At 41.7% G+C, this 21,341-nt stretch overlaps 1 protein-coding gene across 1 annotated transcript; it reads left to right on the top strand.

Annotated features, from left to right (window-relative positions):
• Positions 1-2,745: 2,745 nt before the first annotated feature.
• LOC127007476 (perlucin-like protein) lies at positions 2,746-19,807 on the top strand. Its single transcript, XM_050878548.1, has 6 exons — positions 2,746-3,258; positions 5,276-7,166; positions 15,266-15,475; positions 15,790-15,864; positions 17,759-17,960; positions 18,279-19,807. Exons 2-6 carry the CDS (start codon positions 6,938-6,940, stop codon positions 18,289-18,291), a joined length of 729 nt encoding a protein of 242 aa, XP_050734505.1. The 5' UTR covers positions 2,746-3,258; positions 5,276-6,937; the 3' UTR covers positions 18,292-19,807.
• The last annotated feature ends 1,534 nt before the right edge of the window (positions 19,808-21,341 follow it).

The following is a 21,341-nucleotide window of genomic DNA, read 5'->3' as shown; positions in this document are numbered from 1 at the left end:
TTTGAATAATGTGAATGTTAGTTGTGTTCCTTGTGTTTTTTTCTGGTTCTTTTATTACTTAATTGTATTTTCAGAGATTTTTATGGTATGTATCAGTGAGGAAGGAGAGAGATCAGTCAAAAACCTGCAACTCCTATCCTGTCCCCAACCATCTTTTCCTTCCCATTCCTATGTTTTGTGCACATTTTCTGTGATATTTCCCTTAAGTATTGTTCAATTTGTTTATTTTATATATAAAAGAGGTGTTGCATTCTGCTACTGAAACATTCCAAAAGATAGATGTAAATGTTACCACATGGGAAGGGGTAAGTTATAATAGAGCTGTCGTACTGGGTAAGTGGAGCACGCGTGAATAATGCCTCCTTTTTTAAGATTATGCTTTCATCACTACAGATTACCGTAAAATAGGGAAAGATGGGCAAAACCATCTCAGGAGTTGCAGTGTGTGGGTTATGTGGGAACCTTACAAGAGTGAATTGCACTCGGATCTCGTGAGAACTGAGCATCAATTTTTCTAAAGTGATTTTGCTTGTCGAGTCATTTTGCGGTCTAGCTGTGGGCTTGATTAATTGTATGTATGGGTATGCATAATCTGTAAAAGTGTGTGTGTGTGGGTTGTGTCTTGAAATTATGAACCGACTGACAAACCCCATCAATAGTGTATCACAGCATTCCTCCTGCATTGCATAGGTTAGAAAATAGTTGGTATATAAAATCTTCACATTTTTCATCAATGCGATGGTTAGCTAGTTATCTGGTTTAGCATCTACCACTAGACATTCTCTCTCTCTCTCTCTCTCTCTCTCTCTCTCTCTCGCTCTCTCTCTCTCTCTCTCTCTCTCTCTCTCTCTCTCTCTCTCTCTCTCTCACACACACACACACACACACACACACACACAGTGTATTATACTGAATTCAGTATTAGACTGCCAACCTACTGTAGGTGGAGAGGATTTATGAAGTTAATGATGTGAACTTCGTACCTAGAGGCTGGTGCAGTAAACTGCAACATATGAGATAGCATTGTAGCAACAGCAGTGTAACATACATGTGATGTTTGACTGGTAACAAATAATATTTTTATTATGCCTGTTATGTATTCGACTACACAAGAGCTTAGATGCACATTTGGACCAAGGTAGAATTGAATAGTTATGCGATGCAAGAACTATTATGTTAAGTCAAACGTATCAACAATAATTATTAATGCTGAGATTTTCAATAGTAATATTATGCCAAAATATCTCAACAACTAAAGAATCAAGTGGAAGGACTTTGTCTTTTATGTCTATAATTGAACTGTGTGAAACTCATCATCTAGTGTTAGCCTTGAGGATCACTTCCCTCTAAAGAAAACTCAGAAGTACCGTCAGTACACGCGCTAAGCCTACCTTACTGGCTTGTCGCCCCACTATTCCGAGGGGAACAGCATTCCACGTCATTCCTGACAAGTTGACTTTTTGTAGTGCAAGATATTCATCGTGACGTGTGTGTGAACATTGTAAGTTGAATTACTTGCATGGAGGGAGAAGGCAAGCGAAAAAAAACCTGGGTGCCATAAAAATTCCGTAAAAGAAATTACTATAGCCAGTTACCGGTACGAAGTTTCCCCGCGCGCACCGCCTGTACTCACCTGAATGCTCAGTGCGCCGCCTCGTCACGCGCCTCACACCATAGACGCACGACACGGCACACGCACGGTAATAAACAGCGCCTCATCGCTGGTGCGTTGCCTACCTGCCGACGTCCAGCCTATCGGCGGCGCGTTGAGTCATGGCGCGGGGTTTAATTAGTGGATGTAGAAAGCAGAGAATAACGATAACACCGAGGAGCGTATACCAGTACTACACTTTCTTCTTCGGTCCGGGGAGTGTTCCAGTCATCAGGGAACAGACAGTCGTGAATGCAGTGAGCGTATAATACCAAGACTCACTGCGCGCAGGCGTATCACCAATAATAGTGAGAAAGCAGAACGCATAAGTAGTCGGAAGAGAAAGTGAGAGGTCGCGATGAGGGCAGGGGAGGGGGAGGGGCAGCGTCGGGGTCAGGAAGTATACTAGCGAGCAGGATGATATCAAGGTGACCTGCCCGAACCACTGTCAAGGTGAAGGACTCGCTAGTCACCTCAGTAATGGTTTTGATGTAAGCCGTTGTCTTCTCCCTCCTTCAACATTCGTCGCTTCGTTGTCCACGCGATTGGAAGATTAAAAAAAAAAAAAAACCGTCCCAGCAGTCCTAAAACAAATACACGATAAAGAAAGAAGTATTTTTTATATTTTGGTATTATTTTATGGGATTTGTAAGAAATAAAACGCTGTTAAGAATATTGTGACTGAGGGTAACGCTTCCAAGACGTCACGAGGGAGAGAAGTGAATGGTTGAAACGTGTCAGGTCAGGTGATGTCACGTTAGGTTAGCTGTGTCATGTCATATCTGATTACGTGTTGTCATGTCAAGCCACGTTAGATACTGGGTCATGTTAGATTGTCAGAATAGCTCAAGTTTCGGATAATTCACTTCAACCAGTAATCGTTGGGTGATTTTATGTTCGCGGCTTTGTAAGAAAGAGGGAAAGGGGGAGGAGTAGGCGGACACAGCCGCAAAAAAGGTGAAAACGCTTGAAACTTGAGACCAGAGAGAGAGAGAGACCTGATAAGCTAATGCAAGCAGCAGAAACTCGGATAATGGAGAGAGAGGGATGAGGGAAAGCTGGATAAAGAAAATAAAGGAAGGGAGGAAGGAAATGGGCAAGGCGTTGATTCACGTATAAGCACTTCCGTTCTGGATGAGAGAATACCTGGAACTTTACTGTGCCGTGCGTTCCACTTAAAAAGGAGAAATTAGCGCGGATCACACTACGTACTACACCCATACGTGAACTAACCGAGAACCACGTATATAGGCAGCAATTATGTCTCTTCCCCATATAATTACCGGTTTCGCCCGCTCTTGAAAACGGCAATCGGTCACCGGCGACTGTCAGGTTATGCGGTAATTAGAAACTTTAAGAGTAAGCATCCCACCCGGCACTTAGGTCGCTAGCGGAAGACTTTCTCTGCTCAATGTAGGCGGTGGCGTGGAAGACAAGAGGCGAGCAAAGTCAGTCAGTGCTGCAGCCGCTTCGAGTGTAGAGGTGGTGATGCCGCTCCTCGCTCCTGTCTCCCATCCACGACCAGGGTGACGAGACCTCTTGCTGTTGCTGTTCTTTTGTTCGTCGTTGGCGGTGTAGTTTCCGCCGCCAGGAAGCTCAGGTTAAAGGTGACTATGCAGTGTGCTTATACGTTGGTTTTATATCTCAATTTAGTCTGATTTATAGGGTTGCTTGAAATGTTTGTTCTTCCGCAATGTTTGAGGGGGCTGGTTAGGCCATGGGACCACAGCCAAAAGCTTACTCGCTCTTTGAGGCCATGATTTGCGTATTTGTTGTTTGTGCACGGCTTGCAGTATTGTTTGTTTTGCTTGTCTTGTGATGCATAGAAAGTGTGTGTGTGTGTGTGTGTGTGTGTAGGTGTGTGTGTGTGTGTGTGTGTGTGTGTGTTAAGAGGGCTCGCCCGGCAGTGCGTGGGAGTGCACGTGCAAGCATGGGAACGCGTGCGGGCAAGGATCATCTCAGTGTGTGTGTGTGTGTGTGTGTGTGTGTATTTACCTAGTTGTAATATGCAGGGTCCTGTCTCCAAATCTCAGTTTATGAAGTTTAAGTAAATATTCATGACTTTTTTGGCGTTTTTTTTTAGGTCATTCGAGGTGGAAAGTGGAAAGCTGTCTCTGAACAGGTCTCTCAAGCACCTTGCCTTGCCTTCCTCGGTTTATTTCCGTGAACTCGTGTGTGTGTGTGTGTGTGTGTGTGTACGTTTATATCTATCTACATGTATATATCTATCTGCCTATCTATATCTATCTATCTTTACCTATCTATCTATGCTCCCTTTATACATATAGGTATGTATATAGGTAGACAGGTATTATAGCCATTAATTATTTATATATATGCATGCAGTAATGTCTTTGTATGTTCCTTTGAAGGCCCTCAGGTAGCCAGGCGGATAAATAGGTAAGTGGGTGTGCCGGAAATAGTGCTTAAAAACCCTTACACGTAATACCATAATAATAAAGAATGAACCCAGTAATTAAATCCAAAGGTAATACGAGTGGCCAGGTAGCCAGACGGGAGGGACGGAGGCAATTAGTGACAGGAGGGAGTGGTTAGACAACACGTAGGAGGGAGGAAGGGAGGGTCTTACTGCGGTTGGTACAGTCTGGGATGAACAGGAAGGGAGGGAAGGAAGGAAGGAGGGAGGGTGCCCTTCCCCTCTCTCTCTCTCTCTCTCTCTCTCTCTCTCTCTCTCTCTCTCTCTCTCTCTCTCTCTCTCTCTCTCTCTCTCTCTCATCCTGTCATGTTTTCCATAACACACACACACACACACACACGAGTACCTGTTTTAGGGTAATTATATCACCTTGCTCATCATTCTCCCACGGTCATCGTCATCACTGTTATTGTTACCTTTATTCTTATCCTTTTAATTGTCACTATCTGCAGTTTCATTATCCTCATTACCATCAATGTAAATTCTTCTTCTTCTCCTTTGTTAAAAAAATATCATAATCATTGTTCTTTTAATTTATATTATTATTATTATTATTATTATTATTATTATTATTATTATTATTATTATTATTATTATTATTATTATTATTATTATTATTATTATTATTATTATTATTATTATTATTGTTATTGTTATTATTATTATTATTATAAACATCCATCACCAACCCGAGTCTTTGACCGGGAAACATACTCTATATATCCAGCATGTGTCTGGAAACGTCTATGCCATATGGTGTGTATGTGTGTGTGTATGTATGTATGTATGTATGTATGTATGTGTGTGTGTGTGTGTGTGTGTGTGCTCGCGTTTGTTTGCTTTTGTGTAAGTGTGTGCGTGTGTTTGACTTCATGACATAATTTCAATGCACCAGAAGGTATGTGTGTGTGTGTGTGTGTGTGTGTGTGGTCGGTGGTTCTTTCAGCCTTTTATTATGAGAGAGAGAGAGAGAGAGAGAGAGAGAGAGAGAGAGAGAGAGAGAGAGAGAGAGAGAGACTATTTGATATAACATTCCAACTAAATAAAATTTTCTTTTTCCTTTTGTTTCAGGTAATGTTTTTCTTCTATTTTCAGGACGCCAGTCAGTGAAAAACAATACTGTTAATTAGTGCTATTTTGGTGGATATAAAGCCTAACAAAAGCTTCCCTCATTTCTTTCCCAACAGATGGCGTCAGGGAACACTATAACATATCGGTGATCAGTGTAATTATACTCATCGAAGGGGAATCATAACATAACTAATAGTGTGATTGAAAACAAACTGTGAAAAAAAAAATTAGTGTATGAGAAATACCTCCCCCTACAAAAAAGAACCCGTGAAAAAATAATTGGAAGGGAAAGAGAAAAAAAACTGAAATAAATCATTGGAAGAAAGAACAAAAAATAAAATAAAATAGATAATAAATAAATAAAAATAACATTGTAAGATAAAAACAAACAAACAAAGAACCACAACAACAAAAACAACAACTAGGAAGCAAAGAGGAGAGAAAAGAAAGGAAAAGAAAAATGTCGCAACCAGAAACCAGAAGAAAAAATATCCCTAAGGACTGGAATGTAAGAAATAATGACTGAATATTTAACCAACCAATCCATGAACTCTCTCCACGAAGTCCCACATCAGCATCAAGATCAACAAGAACAAGAAGCAAAGTTGGCAACCACGAAGCATGTCTGATGGAGAGGGTAAACAGTGACTTTTTCTTTTCGCAGAACCTTTTACTTCGTGTGTGTGCGTAAAGGTCCGTTTGTGTTTGTGCGTTCGCCTGTGCATCAAGCCGGACGTGTCTGGCGATTAGTGTTTGTCTGCGTGTTCGCTGTGAAACTCCGTGAGCACCCAAGAGGAAGCAGACTGCAAATATTAAACCAGTGAAGTCAAGCACCTCCCCCCCCCCCGAAGAATCATTATGAAGGACCTCCAAGAATCGGTATATAGAAAACATGTGCGGGAGTGACTGGAGTGATAAATAGGGAAACTAACAGTAAACAAGGAAAAATAAGTCACGAGTCCACTTCGTTGCCATCCAAAAGTTCAAGTTCGGGTGAGTTTCTGCAAATGATAACAGGAACAAGACAACGAAGACGCAAACCAAACCGACCTGAACGAAGTGCCCCATAAACTGGAAACGCTGAAGACGACGACTAAACTGAGAAACACAAGAATAAGAAGTAAAGGAAAACAAAAACAATAACGAGAGTAGTACAATTATTCGAAGCGTGTAAGCCACAACCTTGAGCCAGTGACCGCGATAACGAACGAACCGAACACAAATACAACAAAAACAACAATTGCAAGATAAAAACAAACATTGGAACTATTAAGACTGCACAAACCGAACAAAGATACAAGAAAGACAACCATAGGACAAAAATAAACATTGGAACTTTTTTACGAGTGAACGACAGAACGAACACCGACAGAACAAAGACAATCACAATATCAAAACACATCGGAACTTTTTTTTACGAGTGAACGAACACCGACAGAACAAAGACAATCACAATATCAAAACAAACATTGGAACTTTTCTTATGAGTGAACGAACGACCAAAGACAGAACAAAGACAACTATACCAAGCTCAAAACAAACACTGGAACTTTTATATGAGTGAGCAGAACAAAGCTAAAACAAAGACAACAACGACTACAAGATCAGAACAAATACTCCAACCTGTTTAACCAATCTTCCGAACCAGTGACAGCGAACGAAGAAACAAACCACGCAACAACGAGAGGCGGATAAGAAAAGAAGAAAAACAGACTCTTGAAACTCATAAGCCGAGGCCGTGACCCAGCACACGCGATGACGAACTAGGCGGTGACGAGATGGTGCCTGAGAGTGCCATGAGAGAAAGTGCCATGGCCCCCCTCAGATGCTGTGGGCGCGGTGGCGGGGGATGCTGCGTCGAGAGGCGTGGAGGGTGCAGGAGACGCAAGATAGTGGGCTGTGGCACGGCGTGGAAGCAGATGGTGAAGGTCATGGTCGTGATGGTGGTTGCGGTGGTGGTGGTGTTGGTGAGCCCGGTGGAAGGCAAGACGAATCGGTCCACTTTGGGTGAGTATAGATGAATGTTTTTGTTTTTTATTTGCTTGCTGTGTTACATTTGTATTTATTGATTTGTTTTTTCTTAAGCATTTATGTGTCTACTTTATATGCTTTTGTACGTCTGTGTATTCCCTAATTCTTGTTTTTATTTGTTTGCTAAGTTATATATGTTTATCTGTATTTGTTTATCTATATTTAAACACTTTTCATTTACTTTATTATATGCTTTTGTTTGTCTTTATATGCCCTAATTATTGTTTTGTTATTGGTTTCCATATTTTTCTTTATTTTCTTATCCTCTATTTCTTATTATACCCTTGAACTTTTTTTCATTCCATTGATTTCATTGTTTTTATTATTTGTCACTAGTTTTATTTTTTATCGTGATCATTTGCATATATTTCTCTTCTGAGGCGTTTGCTTGACTTTTTGCCTGTTGTAACATTTATCCCGGAGGTTTTATCCTACCTTTAACATTTGGCAAGATTACAAAATAATTTCAAGAGGAGGAATTATAAGCTCTTCATTTTCGTGGTACCTTTTATCGTAAGTTGAGGGGCCGATGCTATTTCGTACCATTAAGGATTCAAATAGCTATGCAGATGTTTTTATTCCATTTCAGTGGGTATTAATTTTTTCTTGATTGACGAAGCGAAAATCAAGAGAAATACATATACCTTTCTTTTTTTCTTTTTTCTTGTTTTATCTTCATCACGTGATCTAGTGTCATTCCGCGTCAGAAAGGCAAACACTCATCTGTGCTCCCGTGTTTGTGAATCGGCCTCCGTCAGGGACCGAATCAGCGCCGAATTAGCCTTTTTGTTAGTTTTTTGTTTTTCTGTTTGTCTTTCCCTGTCCGTTGGGTTTTGGACTCCGACTCACACACACACACACACACACACACACACACACACACACACACACACACACACACACACACACACACACACACACACACACACACACATTTGGGGCCGAGATCGTGTAGGTTCCGAATCGAAGACCATATTCGCAGACGCTTTTTTTTGCCCCCACAATCACTGTTTCCCAAGGCCACATAGGAGGTAAGTCGGGTTTTCAGGAGTGTTTTTTACGTTCATGGTACAGCAGAAGCCTTGTCAAACTATCACTGGGCTCATAAAACTACCCATGGACTTACCGTTAACGTCTATCAAAGCCTTAACCAATGTGGGTGTGTTAAGCCCCTTGAACTTGAACTTGAGAATATGGGGGTGGGGTGGGACGGTATGAGTTGGATCTGGCCGGGGTGTTGAGTGGAACGGGGTGAGACGGGGCAGGTATCGAAGGGGGAGGTCAGGTAGCAAGGTGTTTTAAAGTCCTTAATTTCTTTATTTGCAGAGCTTGGTTGTCTTTGTTTCCTCTCTCTCTTGATGGTTTAGTGGTCGTGACTGACTGAATGACATACGGAAGAACCCCCCTTCTCTCTCTCTCTCTCTCTCTCTCTCTCTCTCTCTCTCTCTCTCTCTCTCTCTCTCTCTCTCTCTCTCTCTCTCTCTCTCTCTCTCTCTCTCTCTCTCTCTCTCTCTCACACACACACACACACACACACAGACACACACAAACGTAATCTGTTTTCCATTTACGGTATCATCACACACACACACACACACACACACACACACACACACACACAGGTATAGACATTAGTGATTCATGGATATCACTTTCAAATTTTCCCTTTCCCTCATTTGCCGTATATCATCCGAGGCATAAATCGAACTTTCACTTGGTTTCTTTTTTTTCCTCTCCGCCTCGCATCGGTAGTAGAAAAAGCGAAAGATCAGCGCCAGTTAAGTTTAACAAGCGTAGCAAATTGTAAGGTAAAAATATAGTGTGAGGAATGACTTAAAAAAAATAATAGTCGAAGCAGAACTGTGTCGAGCTACATATAAAAAAAACTCGCGACATTTTATCTTTTTATTCTTCTGTTGTAACGGTCATGTAACAGAGACCCAGTACCTTCGTTTTTATATTCAGGCTAAAATTGATTTCGGCCCTCAGTTCTGTTTTAGCTTTTATTTTTGAGTTGTATACGAGGCCGCTGTTTTTGATTAGTATTTCCCATCTTCCTTTGGCAAACATAATATTCTTCTCCTCCAATCCTGTCTTTCCTCAGATCAGGTTCAGTGGTTCGATGTTCTTGTTCTTCTTCATCTTCATCTTTAGCTTCATCTTTATCTTCTTTGTCGTCGTCTTCTTGGTCTTCCTCTTTTTTTTCCAGGTGGTTCCATTTCCAACACTCTCCGTCCAGCATAATCATTCTCTCGTTTCTTCCCGTGTCTGTACATATAATCAGTCTCGCTTCTTGTACTTAACTGACATCTCTCTAACTTGAACGTTCTTCCTTACTCCTGTCTTATCTCATGATCCCAATCGTCCACCTCAGCATCCTCATCTCTGCCACATCCAGTCACATCCATTCATTCATCCTCTTCATTGGTATGGCTTAATTCCAGTCCTCACATCATCGTAGGCGTCACAACATTTATAAGGCCGCGGTCACACAGGGAGCGAGAAAGCGAGCGAGAGTGAGAGCGAGAAACTTTAATACATTATAATCAGTAGAGGTGGCCACACTTTCAGCGAGCAGGTAATGGCGAGAAAGCGAACTGGTAGGCGAGAAAGCGAGAAGAGTTGACGATTAACTTTTCTCGCTTTTCTCGCGCGAGATTGCTCGGTCAGAAGGAGTGACATCACAGACATGCTTCCCTATTATTTGGCGTAACGCAACTCATACACTAGCTAAGGCATTTTGGTTAACACCGTTAAACGCAGCAGTGATTGCATAACTCAAATATGTTTGTGAAAACTCAATAAAACCAAAACTAAATAAATAGTGAAAAGTTGAAGCTAAAGAATCACTCCATAATGTTTATAACACATTTTACATATAACTACCATTTGCAGCGGCTATGAAATGAGTACTAAAACAAACAATTCCATCTTATAGAGAAAAGCCTCCTGAACACGATGGTGTATACAGATTAAAAAAAAAAAAAAACGCCAAATAAGTAAAGCACGGAGCTATTTATTAAAACATTTCACCTCATCTTTCGTGTGCACCGGCGGTGCGTGGGCGAGGGATGAATGGATGTGTGCACACAACAACTGTTGCCAGGGTACGTTCTGCTCCTTTAGGGCAGGGACATGCTTCGATTCTCTCACATGTTTGCCAATTCTTGAGTAGCTTTTTTCATTAAGTCCTATGTATCGTCTGCAAGATAAAATATGCATACAGCTTTAGTGTTAACACTGACATGTCTCACACTTTCTTGAGCCATGAGAACACGTGGCACTTCATCATACCATTCTCTTGTAAAAACGATTTCAGCACGTATGCCATTATGTCCAGATGATGGTCTATCTGTAGAATGCGGGTCGCGTTGCTATGACAACCCTCGCCTCGCCTCGCTTTTTGTGTGGCCACAGAAACTCGCCTAGCCGCTCTCGCTCGCTTTCTCGCTCTCTGTGTGGCCGCGGCCTTTATAATACCTTTCCCCTTCAACTTTACTGGTATATTCTTATTACAAAGTACCTACACCTAACAAATCGTGCCATATTTTTCCATCCCGCCTGTGTCCTGCAATTTATTTTTCGGTCTGTGTCACCGCTTGCCCTACTCTGTGCTCCCAGGTATTTCAACCTCCAGTAGGTCGGCAAATAAGTCTTGATTTACTCGTACTCTAGACCCGATGCGCTCAAAACCTGGTATACCTCTATGTTATATTTGATACGTTTTTGTGTTTCTTTTTCACCTTTGATATCTCTTTCACTTAACATTCTATGCTCGTAAACCTACTTCAACAATATTCATGGAATACGTATTCCATTTCTCTCTACCCTTTCCGGACGTCCATCTCTTTGTAATCCTTTTACTCACGCAAACTATTTTCTGTTCCATATATAATTTTTATTCGACGTTTCATATTTAATTTCTTCCTACATTTTATTTTCATTTCACAGAAAGAACAACAACAAAAATATATCCTTGGCAGAATTACCAAACATCCATTTTTTTTTCGTGCATATATATATATATATATATATATATATATATATATATATATATATATATATATATATATATATATATATATATATATATATATATATATCTATATTTTTTTAAGCTTTACATTCCTTCTATATTTTCAACACTTCAAGGCCCACAAATCCCCAATTATATATTGTTTTTACATTTAGGAATAAAGGGAAGTAGAAGCCGTAAGTCGAGTCATCTCTCTACTTTCGCGCACACCCTCCCATCTGATTTTCTCGTCCAAAAACGCACACCTAACTGGCTACCTTGATCGCGCGGTATAATTTTTTTCGAAACTCGCTTGTCGAATGTCTTGCTCGGTTCACTTTTGTGAAACTAGATACATTCCACCGTATATTGTAAGCTCTTTCATCTGGAAAGAAAGAAAATAATGTATGAAGTGACACGAACCGATTTCTGAAAAAAAAAAACTTCACATTTTCACATAGAAGGAGTAGAAATATAACAAATTGTGTACAATAACAAAAGAAGGAGACATTTATGAGCTAATTAGCGCAACAAACGGAATTTTGATACACCAATTATAACGGTCATAAATTTGAAAACCGAAAAACGATTTAAAAAAAAAGTTTACTTTTTCCACTTATTAATTTATTAACTTATTAACTGTTATAGTTATTTTTTATTTTTTATGGTTTCATTTTAAAGAACAGATCATTATCTATACAATGGTAGATTCAGATTTCTTATATGACGTATAGTTGATGAGTTAGGCTTGAAAGAAAAAAAATATTGAACCCTGCACCCATCTTGACACACTAACCAGTCCGCGACCGCTAGAGAGAGTCAACTGAAGAGATTTTCTGTTCTGTCACCCAGGAAGATTTCCTGGCCAGAAGGGTCTATCAGCTTACCTCGAGCCGACATGTGCTAGCCTGTCTACAGACCAAGTATCACGCGTCAATGAGAATTACATAATTTTTGGTGATTTTTTTTTGTCCCTGTGACGCGACAGTCGCGTCAATCTTAAGCTGTGCTTTTGGACCAGACAATTACAGTGACACGTATGTCGCGTCCACGTGCGCGAAAGTTTGATAAATAATTGGATTCACTAATCAATAAATAAATATGAAAACGGGTGAGCTGTCTCTTTACACTTTTCACTGACTACACTATATATCAGTCTCCAGGTTACAGGTACACTCATAAGTCTGGTATTTGGCCTGAATCCTTGAGGGTGGGGGGTGGCAATCATTCTTATTCATCATCACAGCAGTCATTCGTAGCGGCCGAGCGAGGGTGAGAGGTGGCCAAGGGTCTGACATAGCTCCCACAGAAGTCGGTATTCTTAGACGCTTCCTGCTCTTACATCAATAAATTCTAGAGGCCGAAAAAGAGATTAAACGCGTTCCCATGAGTGTTTTATTTCGTTCATGTCGTAGAAGAAGGGCCAAACTACTAGAAGGGTCATTCAACTATCTCTGTTAATGCCCGAAACTCTTACAAAAACCGTGTCAAATAAGTGTGCTTGGGCTTGAAAGGTTTAAGAATATGGTCGAGAGACTCCTACGAGTGTTTACAAACTCAGCGTTAACCGTCTTCCTGTCCATGTGCCGTTACCGCCGACCATGAAAACTGTGAATTGTTTGATGTTACTGATAAGAGACGAGAGAGAGAGAGAGAGAGAGAGAGAGAGAGAGAGAGAGAGAGAGAGAGGGGGAAGGAAGGAAGGAAGGAAGGAAGGAAGGAAGGAAGGAAGGAAATAAACAAAGAAACAAAAAGAAAGAACGAAAAAAGAAAATAAAGAAGGAAAGAAATAATGGAAAGAAAGGAAAGAGAAAAAGAAGAAAGACAGAATGAAATAAAGCAAAGAAAGGAAGAAAAAAAAAGAGAGAAAGAAAACCAGTTCAAAGTAAGAACACAAAGCTACCCCCAGCCACCACCAGCCCTAAAAAACAAAAACTAAAAGAAAAAGAAAAAAAAAACAACAACTCACCCTCCAACCCCCAACAACCTCCGTGAAAAAAGAGGAAGAATAAAAAGATGAAGAAGAAGATCAAAAAGAAGAAGAAAAAGAAATTATAATAAGAAATAAAATAACCTTCCCCCAGACCAGAATAGCAAGCATAATACTCCCGAGCATTTGAAGACGCTGCTGGCTCACGCTCGCCGCCTCCTCGTGTTCCGCCGCTGCGCTTTTTTCTGCTCATTAACTTTGCACATTGTCGGCGCGTGCACGGAGCCAGAGAGAGAGAGAGAGAGAGAGAGAGAGAGATTTTCATATTCAGATTCAAATTCAGATTTTTTACTATCCACCTAAGTGGTTATTACGCAAATTACAGTAGATACTCAGTAATTACAATAGACACATGAATTATAATAGACATGAATTACAATAGAGAGAGAGAGAGAGAGAGAGAAGAGCTTGCTTATACCCTAAAATGGAATAAGATTATACTCTCTCTCTCTCTCTCTCTCTCTCTCTCTCTCTCTCTCTCTCTCTCTCTCTCTCTCTCTCTCTCTCTCTCTCTCTCTCTCTCTCTCTCTCTCTCTCTCTCTCTCTCTCTCTCTCTCTCTCTCTCTCTCTCTCTCTCTCTCTCTCACGCCAGCTTCGCATATAGAGCGTGGAAGGCATTGACTGGCCAGTGTGTGTGTGTGTGTGTGTGTGTGTGTGTGTGTGTAATGCTTTCATGTGCGTGACTCTTTTAAACTTCCATTTTCTTTTCTGGTTTTAAAGAGTTTTGTGAAGAAACGTTAATGCAAGAATCTCTGAAGTGTTTTATTTATTTATATTATGACAAAATTTGCGGTGTGTGTGTGTGTGTGTGTGTGTGTGTGTGTGTGTGTGTGTGTGTGTGTTTCTCCTTCCATTCGATGTTGAATATACATTTTTTTGCTGTGCTTTTATGCAATTTATTTTTCTTTTATTCCATCAGTTAATTCTTTGCTTTATTTCTTATTTTTTACTCATTTATTTTATTTTTTTATTTTTAGCTTCACATTTACTTTCAAAGAACAGAGGAAGACGTAAAAGGAGGCAGATATTTATTCCTTACTCCCACCACAGCTGTTCCATCCATCTTGATACCTTCCTTTAATACTCCTTCCACCTTCTCTCTCTCTCTCTCTCTCTCTCTCTCTCTCTCTCTCTCTCTCTCTCTCTCTCTCTCTCTCTCTCTCTCTCTCTCTCTCTCTCTCTCTCTCTCTCTCTCTCTCTCTCTCTCTCTCTCTCTCTCTCTCTCTCTCTCTCTCTCTCTTATTTTCTTCGTTTCCGTCCTTCTTATCCTAATTTCCTATTCATCTAATCCACTCTTCGTTCTCATTTTCTATTCTCTTTCTTCTTTTCTCTTTTCTTTCTACTTGCTTCCATTTAATTTTCACCTTTTATTTTCTTTTCCTTTCTTTTTCTTCTCCTTGCCCCTTCTTCTCATCTCTTCTCCTCTTCCTCTCTTCTCTGTCATCTCTTCTTTTCTTACCTCTAATCTTCTTATCCTTACCCTTGATACCTAACCTTTGTCCATTTCCTTATTCTTTCTCCTTCTTCTTTTCTATCTTTCTTCCTCTCTCATTTCCCTGACCTCTTCCTCTCTGTCATCTTCTCCTTTCCATCTTTTTTAAACTTCTTCCTAAACTTTAACTTTTTTTTTGATACTTTGTTGTTTACTTATCTTATACCCTTTCTTTCTACCTTCTCCTTAGTTAGTCTTTTTTCAGTTCTTTTTCCTTCTTTCTCCTCTCTCTCATTTCTTTTTTTTCTTTTTTCTAAACCTACTTCTACTTAACCTTTTATGTTTGTCAATGTACTATACCACTTCTCTCTACCTTTCTTTCCTCCCCCTCTATCTCATTTTCAGTTTTTTTCCTTTTTCTTTCTCTCTTTGTCAATTTCCTCTTTTTCTTCTTCTTTTTTCTATTTTCTCCATTTATTTAACCATTTAACCTCCCCTCCCTACCTTCGTCCATCCTTCATTTCTCATCTTTCACACTTCTTCCTTTCTCATGTTTCCATCATTGCTTTCTTCTTTTCTCTCTTCCTTTCTCTTTTCAGCTCTTTCATATCTATCTCCCCTCGCTCCCTCTGTTTCAGCCCCGAGCCGCAACTCTCTTCAGGGCCTGGATTCGCCCTGCCCTATGGCCTTCCAGAAGTTAGGGTCCCGGTGTTACTTCTACGGCTACTTCCCTCTCAACTGGTTCCGCGCCGCCGAGTTCTGTCACTCCTTCGGCCGCGGCGTCTCCCTGGCCACGCTGGAGACGGCCGAGGAGAACTACTACGTGAAGAAGTGGCTGACGCTGAATGGTAAGGAGGTGCAGGGACGAGAAGAGGAGGACGAGGAGGGTAGAGGTTAACGATGGAGAAGAAGGAATCGGAGGTGTTAGAGATGAAAGCAAGGAGGAAAAAACTAAAGCCAGTGTTCTTAAACGTATCGGCCCCTCAGTTTACCTGTTTGAAAAGTCTCTCGTAGAAGTTGCAGGGATTTTCATGGACTGTTTTGTGATCCTAGTGATAGTTTTACACGTCTTCAGCCTCTTCAACGGGAAAACTACCCATGAAAGCCGGATTGATTTTCTCTGTGACTATGGTAGATAATCGTAATGACTCTCTTCTTGCAGGCAACCACAACAGCGGCGTGTGGGTGGGCGGGTCTGACAACGGGCACAACGGAAAGTGGGCGTGGTTCCCTACAGGTGAGTGAGGGGGACGGGGGATGGGTACTGCAGGTGAGGGAGGGGAGGGAGGGCATATTCAGGTGTGAGGGTAGGGGGGCAGGTGGCCATGTGGAGAGTGGGGGGGAGAGGGTCAATCATCATCAAACGCAGAATTCATAAAGCGGGTGATGAATGTATTAATGAAGATATTATATTCCACCCGCGGAACTCTTTAAAACACCAGCCATGAAATACGTGCAGCGCGTTGCATTAAATTACGTAAATCCCAACAGGAGCGGCTGCCGGCGTTAGTTGTGTTTCAGCCGGAAGCTCACAAAAAGGCGTTGGGGGCTATTATACGCCATTGAATTCATTTGTATCTGATGGCCCGGACACCCGCTGGCTTGATTACATCGCCTGGGTTGGGTTTATGGCGTGAGAGCGTGTCGGCGGGACGGAGGTGGACCGAGCCGGGCGGTGCTAGTGTGTGGAGGCCGCGAGGAGCTGTTTAGGACCGCGGGGCATTGTGCTGAGGAAAGGAGTGCTGAGGGTCATGTTGAGGTGTACTGTGCTCTACTGTGCTAGTGTGTGTGTACCGCGAGGGGCTATTCTGGGCCACTGTGCTTCGTTCTGGGCTGTGCTGCTGAGGAAGGAAGGAGTGCTGAGGGCCTTGCTGAGTTATGTTGTCCCGTGAATCAGTTAAGCACCGCACTAAGTCTTGCTGCACCATGCCAGGCTGTCTTGGGCTCTGCTGGGTCTTGCAGTGGTCTTGTAGTTTCAATGTTTTCCACAGTTTACGGTACAAGTGTAGGTTTCCAGGGTATTAGAAGAGCAACATGATCGGGACCCCAGCAGGAGGCAGTCTGTCGTGTCTCGCGGGGCGTTGGTAGGGAAGGCACGTACTGGAACACGGTCACGAGGGCGGTGGTGCTTGTCACTGGAAGGCGGCTAGCTTGACAATCGTACGTGACCGACCAGAGAAAGAAAGGAAGGAGGGATGGAAAAAGTTAGAGAGGGAGGGAGGGCAGGAAAGAGCTAGGGAGGAAAGGAGAATAGCGCGTGATAAAATTACAGTGGGTTTAGTTGTAGTGATTATTAACAGTAAGTAATATTTATCCAACAACTTTCCTCGTATACAGACTAATGTATGTTATTGTTTTCTCACTATTTTTGCCTGTATCAGTTTAGTCTCCACAGAAGCATTGACGCTACTAGATTACTGTGTCTGTATCTCTCTCTATCTATTAACCTCTGTCTATCTATTACTTTTTCCCCCCTTCATATTACTGTCTTGATATCCTACATACCTTTATTATTATTAGCAGCTACCACCCCCTGTTGCTGCTCATCCTAATACTCCCTTCGTGCTATAATAATAATAATAATAATAAAAAAAACAAGTCACACCATATACACACCCCTCCCCCCCTCTCTTTTTTTATTTTTTTCTTTCTCTCTCACTCTGTTTGTCTGCCTGTCCGTCTGTGTCTGTATATATATCTCTCTCTATCTATTAACCTCTATCTATCTATCTATCTCGTCCCCTGGAAACTGTCTGTAAACGGAGCTTCTTCTCTTCGTACTCCACCGTCCACACACCCTTCCTGGAGCATCCCCTTTGGAAAACCACTTACACACTCACTCCGGCCCCTACCACTCGCCCCGAACGTCGGCAATCTGTATATCTTTATTCATAGCCTTATCTTCACTCTTGAGATAACACCTTTCCTTCAAAACCGACCCTTCGTATACCAGTAACCCTGAAACCTCTCCGTTAACCCTGCCTTCACCGATCTTCCGCTGGTCAGTTGGTGAGCTAACCCTGAAACACCTCTTTAAATCCTTCCTCCACCGATCCCCCGCAGGCCAATTGGTGAGCTAACCCTGAGACATCATTTTTTTAATCCTGCCTCCACCGATCCCACCCTCTCAGGCCAGTTGGTGAGCTACAGCAACTGGGGCCCGTCTCAGCCCAGCGGCGGGGACCAGCACTGCATGTATCTGGTTGGCGGCCTGCTCGGGTACCAGTGGGCCGACTTCCACTGCGAGTTCGACATGAATTTCCTCTGCGAACACAGCGTCAACCAAGTGCAAGTGTGGAGGAGGAGGAAGAGGAAGAAGAAGAGGAAAAGAAGGTAGTTTGAAAGAAGGTAGTATGAAAGAGGAGGAGGAGGAGGAGGAGGAGGAAGAAGAGGTAGATTTGAGTGTATGGATGTGAAGTGTATTGTGGTAGGCATTGGATAAGGGCGCAGAGGAAGAAAAGGAACGCATATTCTCTTTTCCTCAACCCCATCGCTCTCATTTCCTCCTCAGCATCCTCTCTCTGACACTACTACTCTTTACCGTCTTTTCTGGGCCTCTTCTCTTTCTCACTCTACTACCTGACACCGCCTCTTCAGGGTCTCATCTATATTTTTCTAACAACCACCTTCCTCATTCTCTTTCCACCGTAGGAGTCTGTGGTAGCATTGCAGTCCTCGTTGCGTTGTGCTGCCTATTGCCTTCATCACCAACTCATCAACATACGACACTGAGAATGACCAGCCAACTTGCACCTGCCGAGCCCCTCTCCCACTGGTGCTGTGAGGCGACCAAGCACATTATATTGGCGGCGGCGCACTGTTACCACTCTGCAGGGCGAGGAGACAGATAGGCTTCGGATGCGAGGTTGGTGGGTGCTGGAGGAGAGTAGGGGACGGTAGCGGGGTATGTAGAGTGGTAATAGATGTTTGGAAGAGGGGGTAGTGTTCGAGCTTAGTTTTATAGAAGGGAAGAGAAAGTACGTATGGTATTAAGTTTGGCAGGTTGTTAATGTATGTATGTGTGTAGTTGTTCATGTATTATTATTATTATTATTATTATTATTATTATTATTATTATTATTATTATTATTATTATTATTATTATTATTATTATTATTATTATTATTATTATTATTATTATTATTATTGTTGTTATTGTTGTCGTGCATATATTTGCTGTAGTTACTATTGTTATTGTTTTGTAGTTGTTGTAGATGTTTGTTTATATTGTTGGTGCCGTTCTTTATCTAGCATTAAGCAGGAACATAAAGTACTATGTATTTTTGTCGATGAACTATTTATGCATATTATGGTAGTTATGTCCTTTCTCCTCAATCTCTCCCGCTGCACGCTGGTCAGCTCCTGATGGTTATCAGGCAGGTAACACAATCGTTGAGGCCACATCAGTGAATGATTTCAGGTATATATATGTCAGCATGAGCCACTTATAAGATATACCCTGATTATGTTGTTGTTCAAAGATTAATATAAGTCCCTCCTCGGAGGGGCCATGAGCCTCCTAGTCGGGTGACGACTCATGGAGAAGGCGCCGACTTTATCGGCTGACGCCGTCTAAGTCGATTTGTCGACGAGGACTGGCGTGTCTCTTACCAGCCTGATTAGCTCAGACTGTAATTTGGGTGAAGCAGCAAAGCATCAAGTGGGGCATACGAGTCTCACTCGGTATGCTGGTAAGTCACACCGACTCCGCAACTCAACCAGATTTTGTAGTTAACCTTCAAGCCTTACTTTCTCCTACTGCACAGCATTGTAAGGGTGACCTGTCTATTCTTCAGTCTGGTTCCTAGAGTCACTGGGTCATAAGTGTTGCCTTTCAGGAGCACACAGGCAGATGGCAAGTATCTACTAAAGGTGGTAAAAAGCGAAAATATGGTTATTGAAAATAGCAATAAGGAAGAGAAGTTAATATGAATTACGTTTACTTGAGAGAACCGTGTTCTTCCATGTTAACTAGATACATCACGAACATGATGAAGAAAGTGATAAATGTGATTCACAAAGGACACAAAAAGAAGAGGATTATTCTGTTGGACGTGAGCTGACGAGAGCATCATGGACTGGGTCAGCGTAGGGCGAATGTTTTCTTGTACATCATTTTCTGAAAACACCGTGCTAACCTATTTCGGGAAGGTTGCAGTGACCGCACAGATGCTAACGATTTGATCAGTTTCATCTAAAGACCTTGTAAGAAAAGGAGGGGAAAGTATGAAAAGCTACTATTTGACGTATTGTTAGTGAACCTGCTACAATATATATATATATATATATATATATATATATATATATATATATATATATATATATATATGAGTTATTTAGTATAAACGTTTGAACTGAACAGAATACCAATAGAAACATTTGTTTGATGGTCATAATTATTATTACTCATTATTACTGCTCTATTATTATTATTATTATTATTATTATTATTATTATTATTAGTGAAGACATGATAAATAACACTGACAGTACTAGTTAACACACACACACACACACACTAAAAACCCAGGCAGCTTACAGATGTCACACACTATTTCATTTTCATGGCCCAGTTTTTTTCATATGCTTCCTTTGATGTGGACGTTTAATATAGCAACACTGTGTGTGTGTGTGTGTGTGTGTGTGTGTGTTTCATGTTTTCCTCTCTTGGTTTAATTAAAGTCTGCATTTGATGGTTGTTTGGACGTCTGACGGAAGGTAAATTCTCTCTCTCTCTCTCTCTCTCTCTCTCTCTCTCTCTCTCTCTCTCTCTCTCTCTCTCTCTCTCTCTCTCTCTCTCTCTCTCTCTCTCTCTCTCTCTCTCTCACATAAACTGTTCCGCCTGAGAGATTAAAGTGAACCTCGTCGATGCGGAAATACTGACTAAAAAAAAAGGTAACCCCTAGTTCCTTTGTGTGTTGTGTGTGTGTGTGAGAGAGAGAGAGAGAGAGAGAGAGAGAGAGAGAGAGAGAGAGAATTTTACTGGACACACTTCCCTATATAAGCGTGTTGTATTACCCCGTTATATAATTCATTATAGTATTTATCTACCCGCTGCCTGTCTCCACACTACGTAACCTTGCAGTATCGGCCGTCCTTCAGTACTTGTTCGTGTATCGTGTCGGCTAAAATCTGAGGCAAAAGTGTGACAGTGAATGACGCAATATCGATAACATGCTGCCATAAACTTTAGGGCCGCATTCTTAAACATTTAGGCGCCCAAGTTCACATATTTGACAAGGCTTTCGAAGGAGTTTGGGGCATTTCCAGGACTAGTTTTATGGCCCTGGTGGTAGTTTGAGCCTTCTTCTGTACCGTGAACCTAAAGAAACACTCAATAGAACCTGATTGACCCCCTCTTTGACCTTTTGTATCCAATCCTCGCCAGCAACACATATAATTCATCGTCGGTGGTGTCATGCTCAGTGAAGCCTAAAGAAGAAGTATGTTTGTTAACCATTTTCCATCACTTTATGTAACCTTTGCTGTCCTCCATTGCTGGTGGTGGTGGTGTGTGTGAGTACTCTACTCAATGTCGAGTTTTGAAAGAGCGTCACCGTTAAACTGATTCTGATCCAGATTCATGACAGATAAGTTATTCAGGAGAGGACGATGAATAATGACTGTGGACCGGAGGACTCGCTTTAATAACTCTTTAAGAGTCTGAGGATCCCACCGACTGATGCCGCTTTGATGCCTTGCAGTAGGCGGCGC

Source organism: Eriocheir sinensis, chromosome 35, assembly GCF_024679095.1.
Source record: "Eriocheir sinensis breed Jianghai 21 chromosome 35, ASM2467909v1, whole genome shotgun sequence".
Taxonomy (NCBI): domain Eukaryota; kingdom Metazoa; phylum Arthropoda; class Malacostraca; order Decapoda; family Varunidae; genus Eriocheir; species Eriocheir sinensis.
This window is presented reverse-complemented; position numbering and strand designations above follow the sequence as displayed.

Excerpts from the sequence above, each read along its gene's own strand:
- LOC127007476 (XM_050878548.1), top strand. The coding sequence starts at position 6,938 with ATGGTGCCTGAGAGTGCCATGAGAGAAAGTGCCATGGCCCCCCTCAGA. Across the intron at positions 7,167-15,265 it reads GACGAATCGGTCCACTTTGG|CCCCGAGCCGCAACTCTCTT; the intron begins GTGAGTATAGAT and ends CCTCTGTTTCAG. Across the intron at positions 15,865-17,758 it reads GTGGGCGTGGTTCCCTACAG|GCCAGTTGGTGAGCTACAGC; the intron begins GTGAGTGAGGGG and ends CCACCCTCTCAG.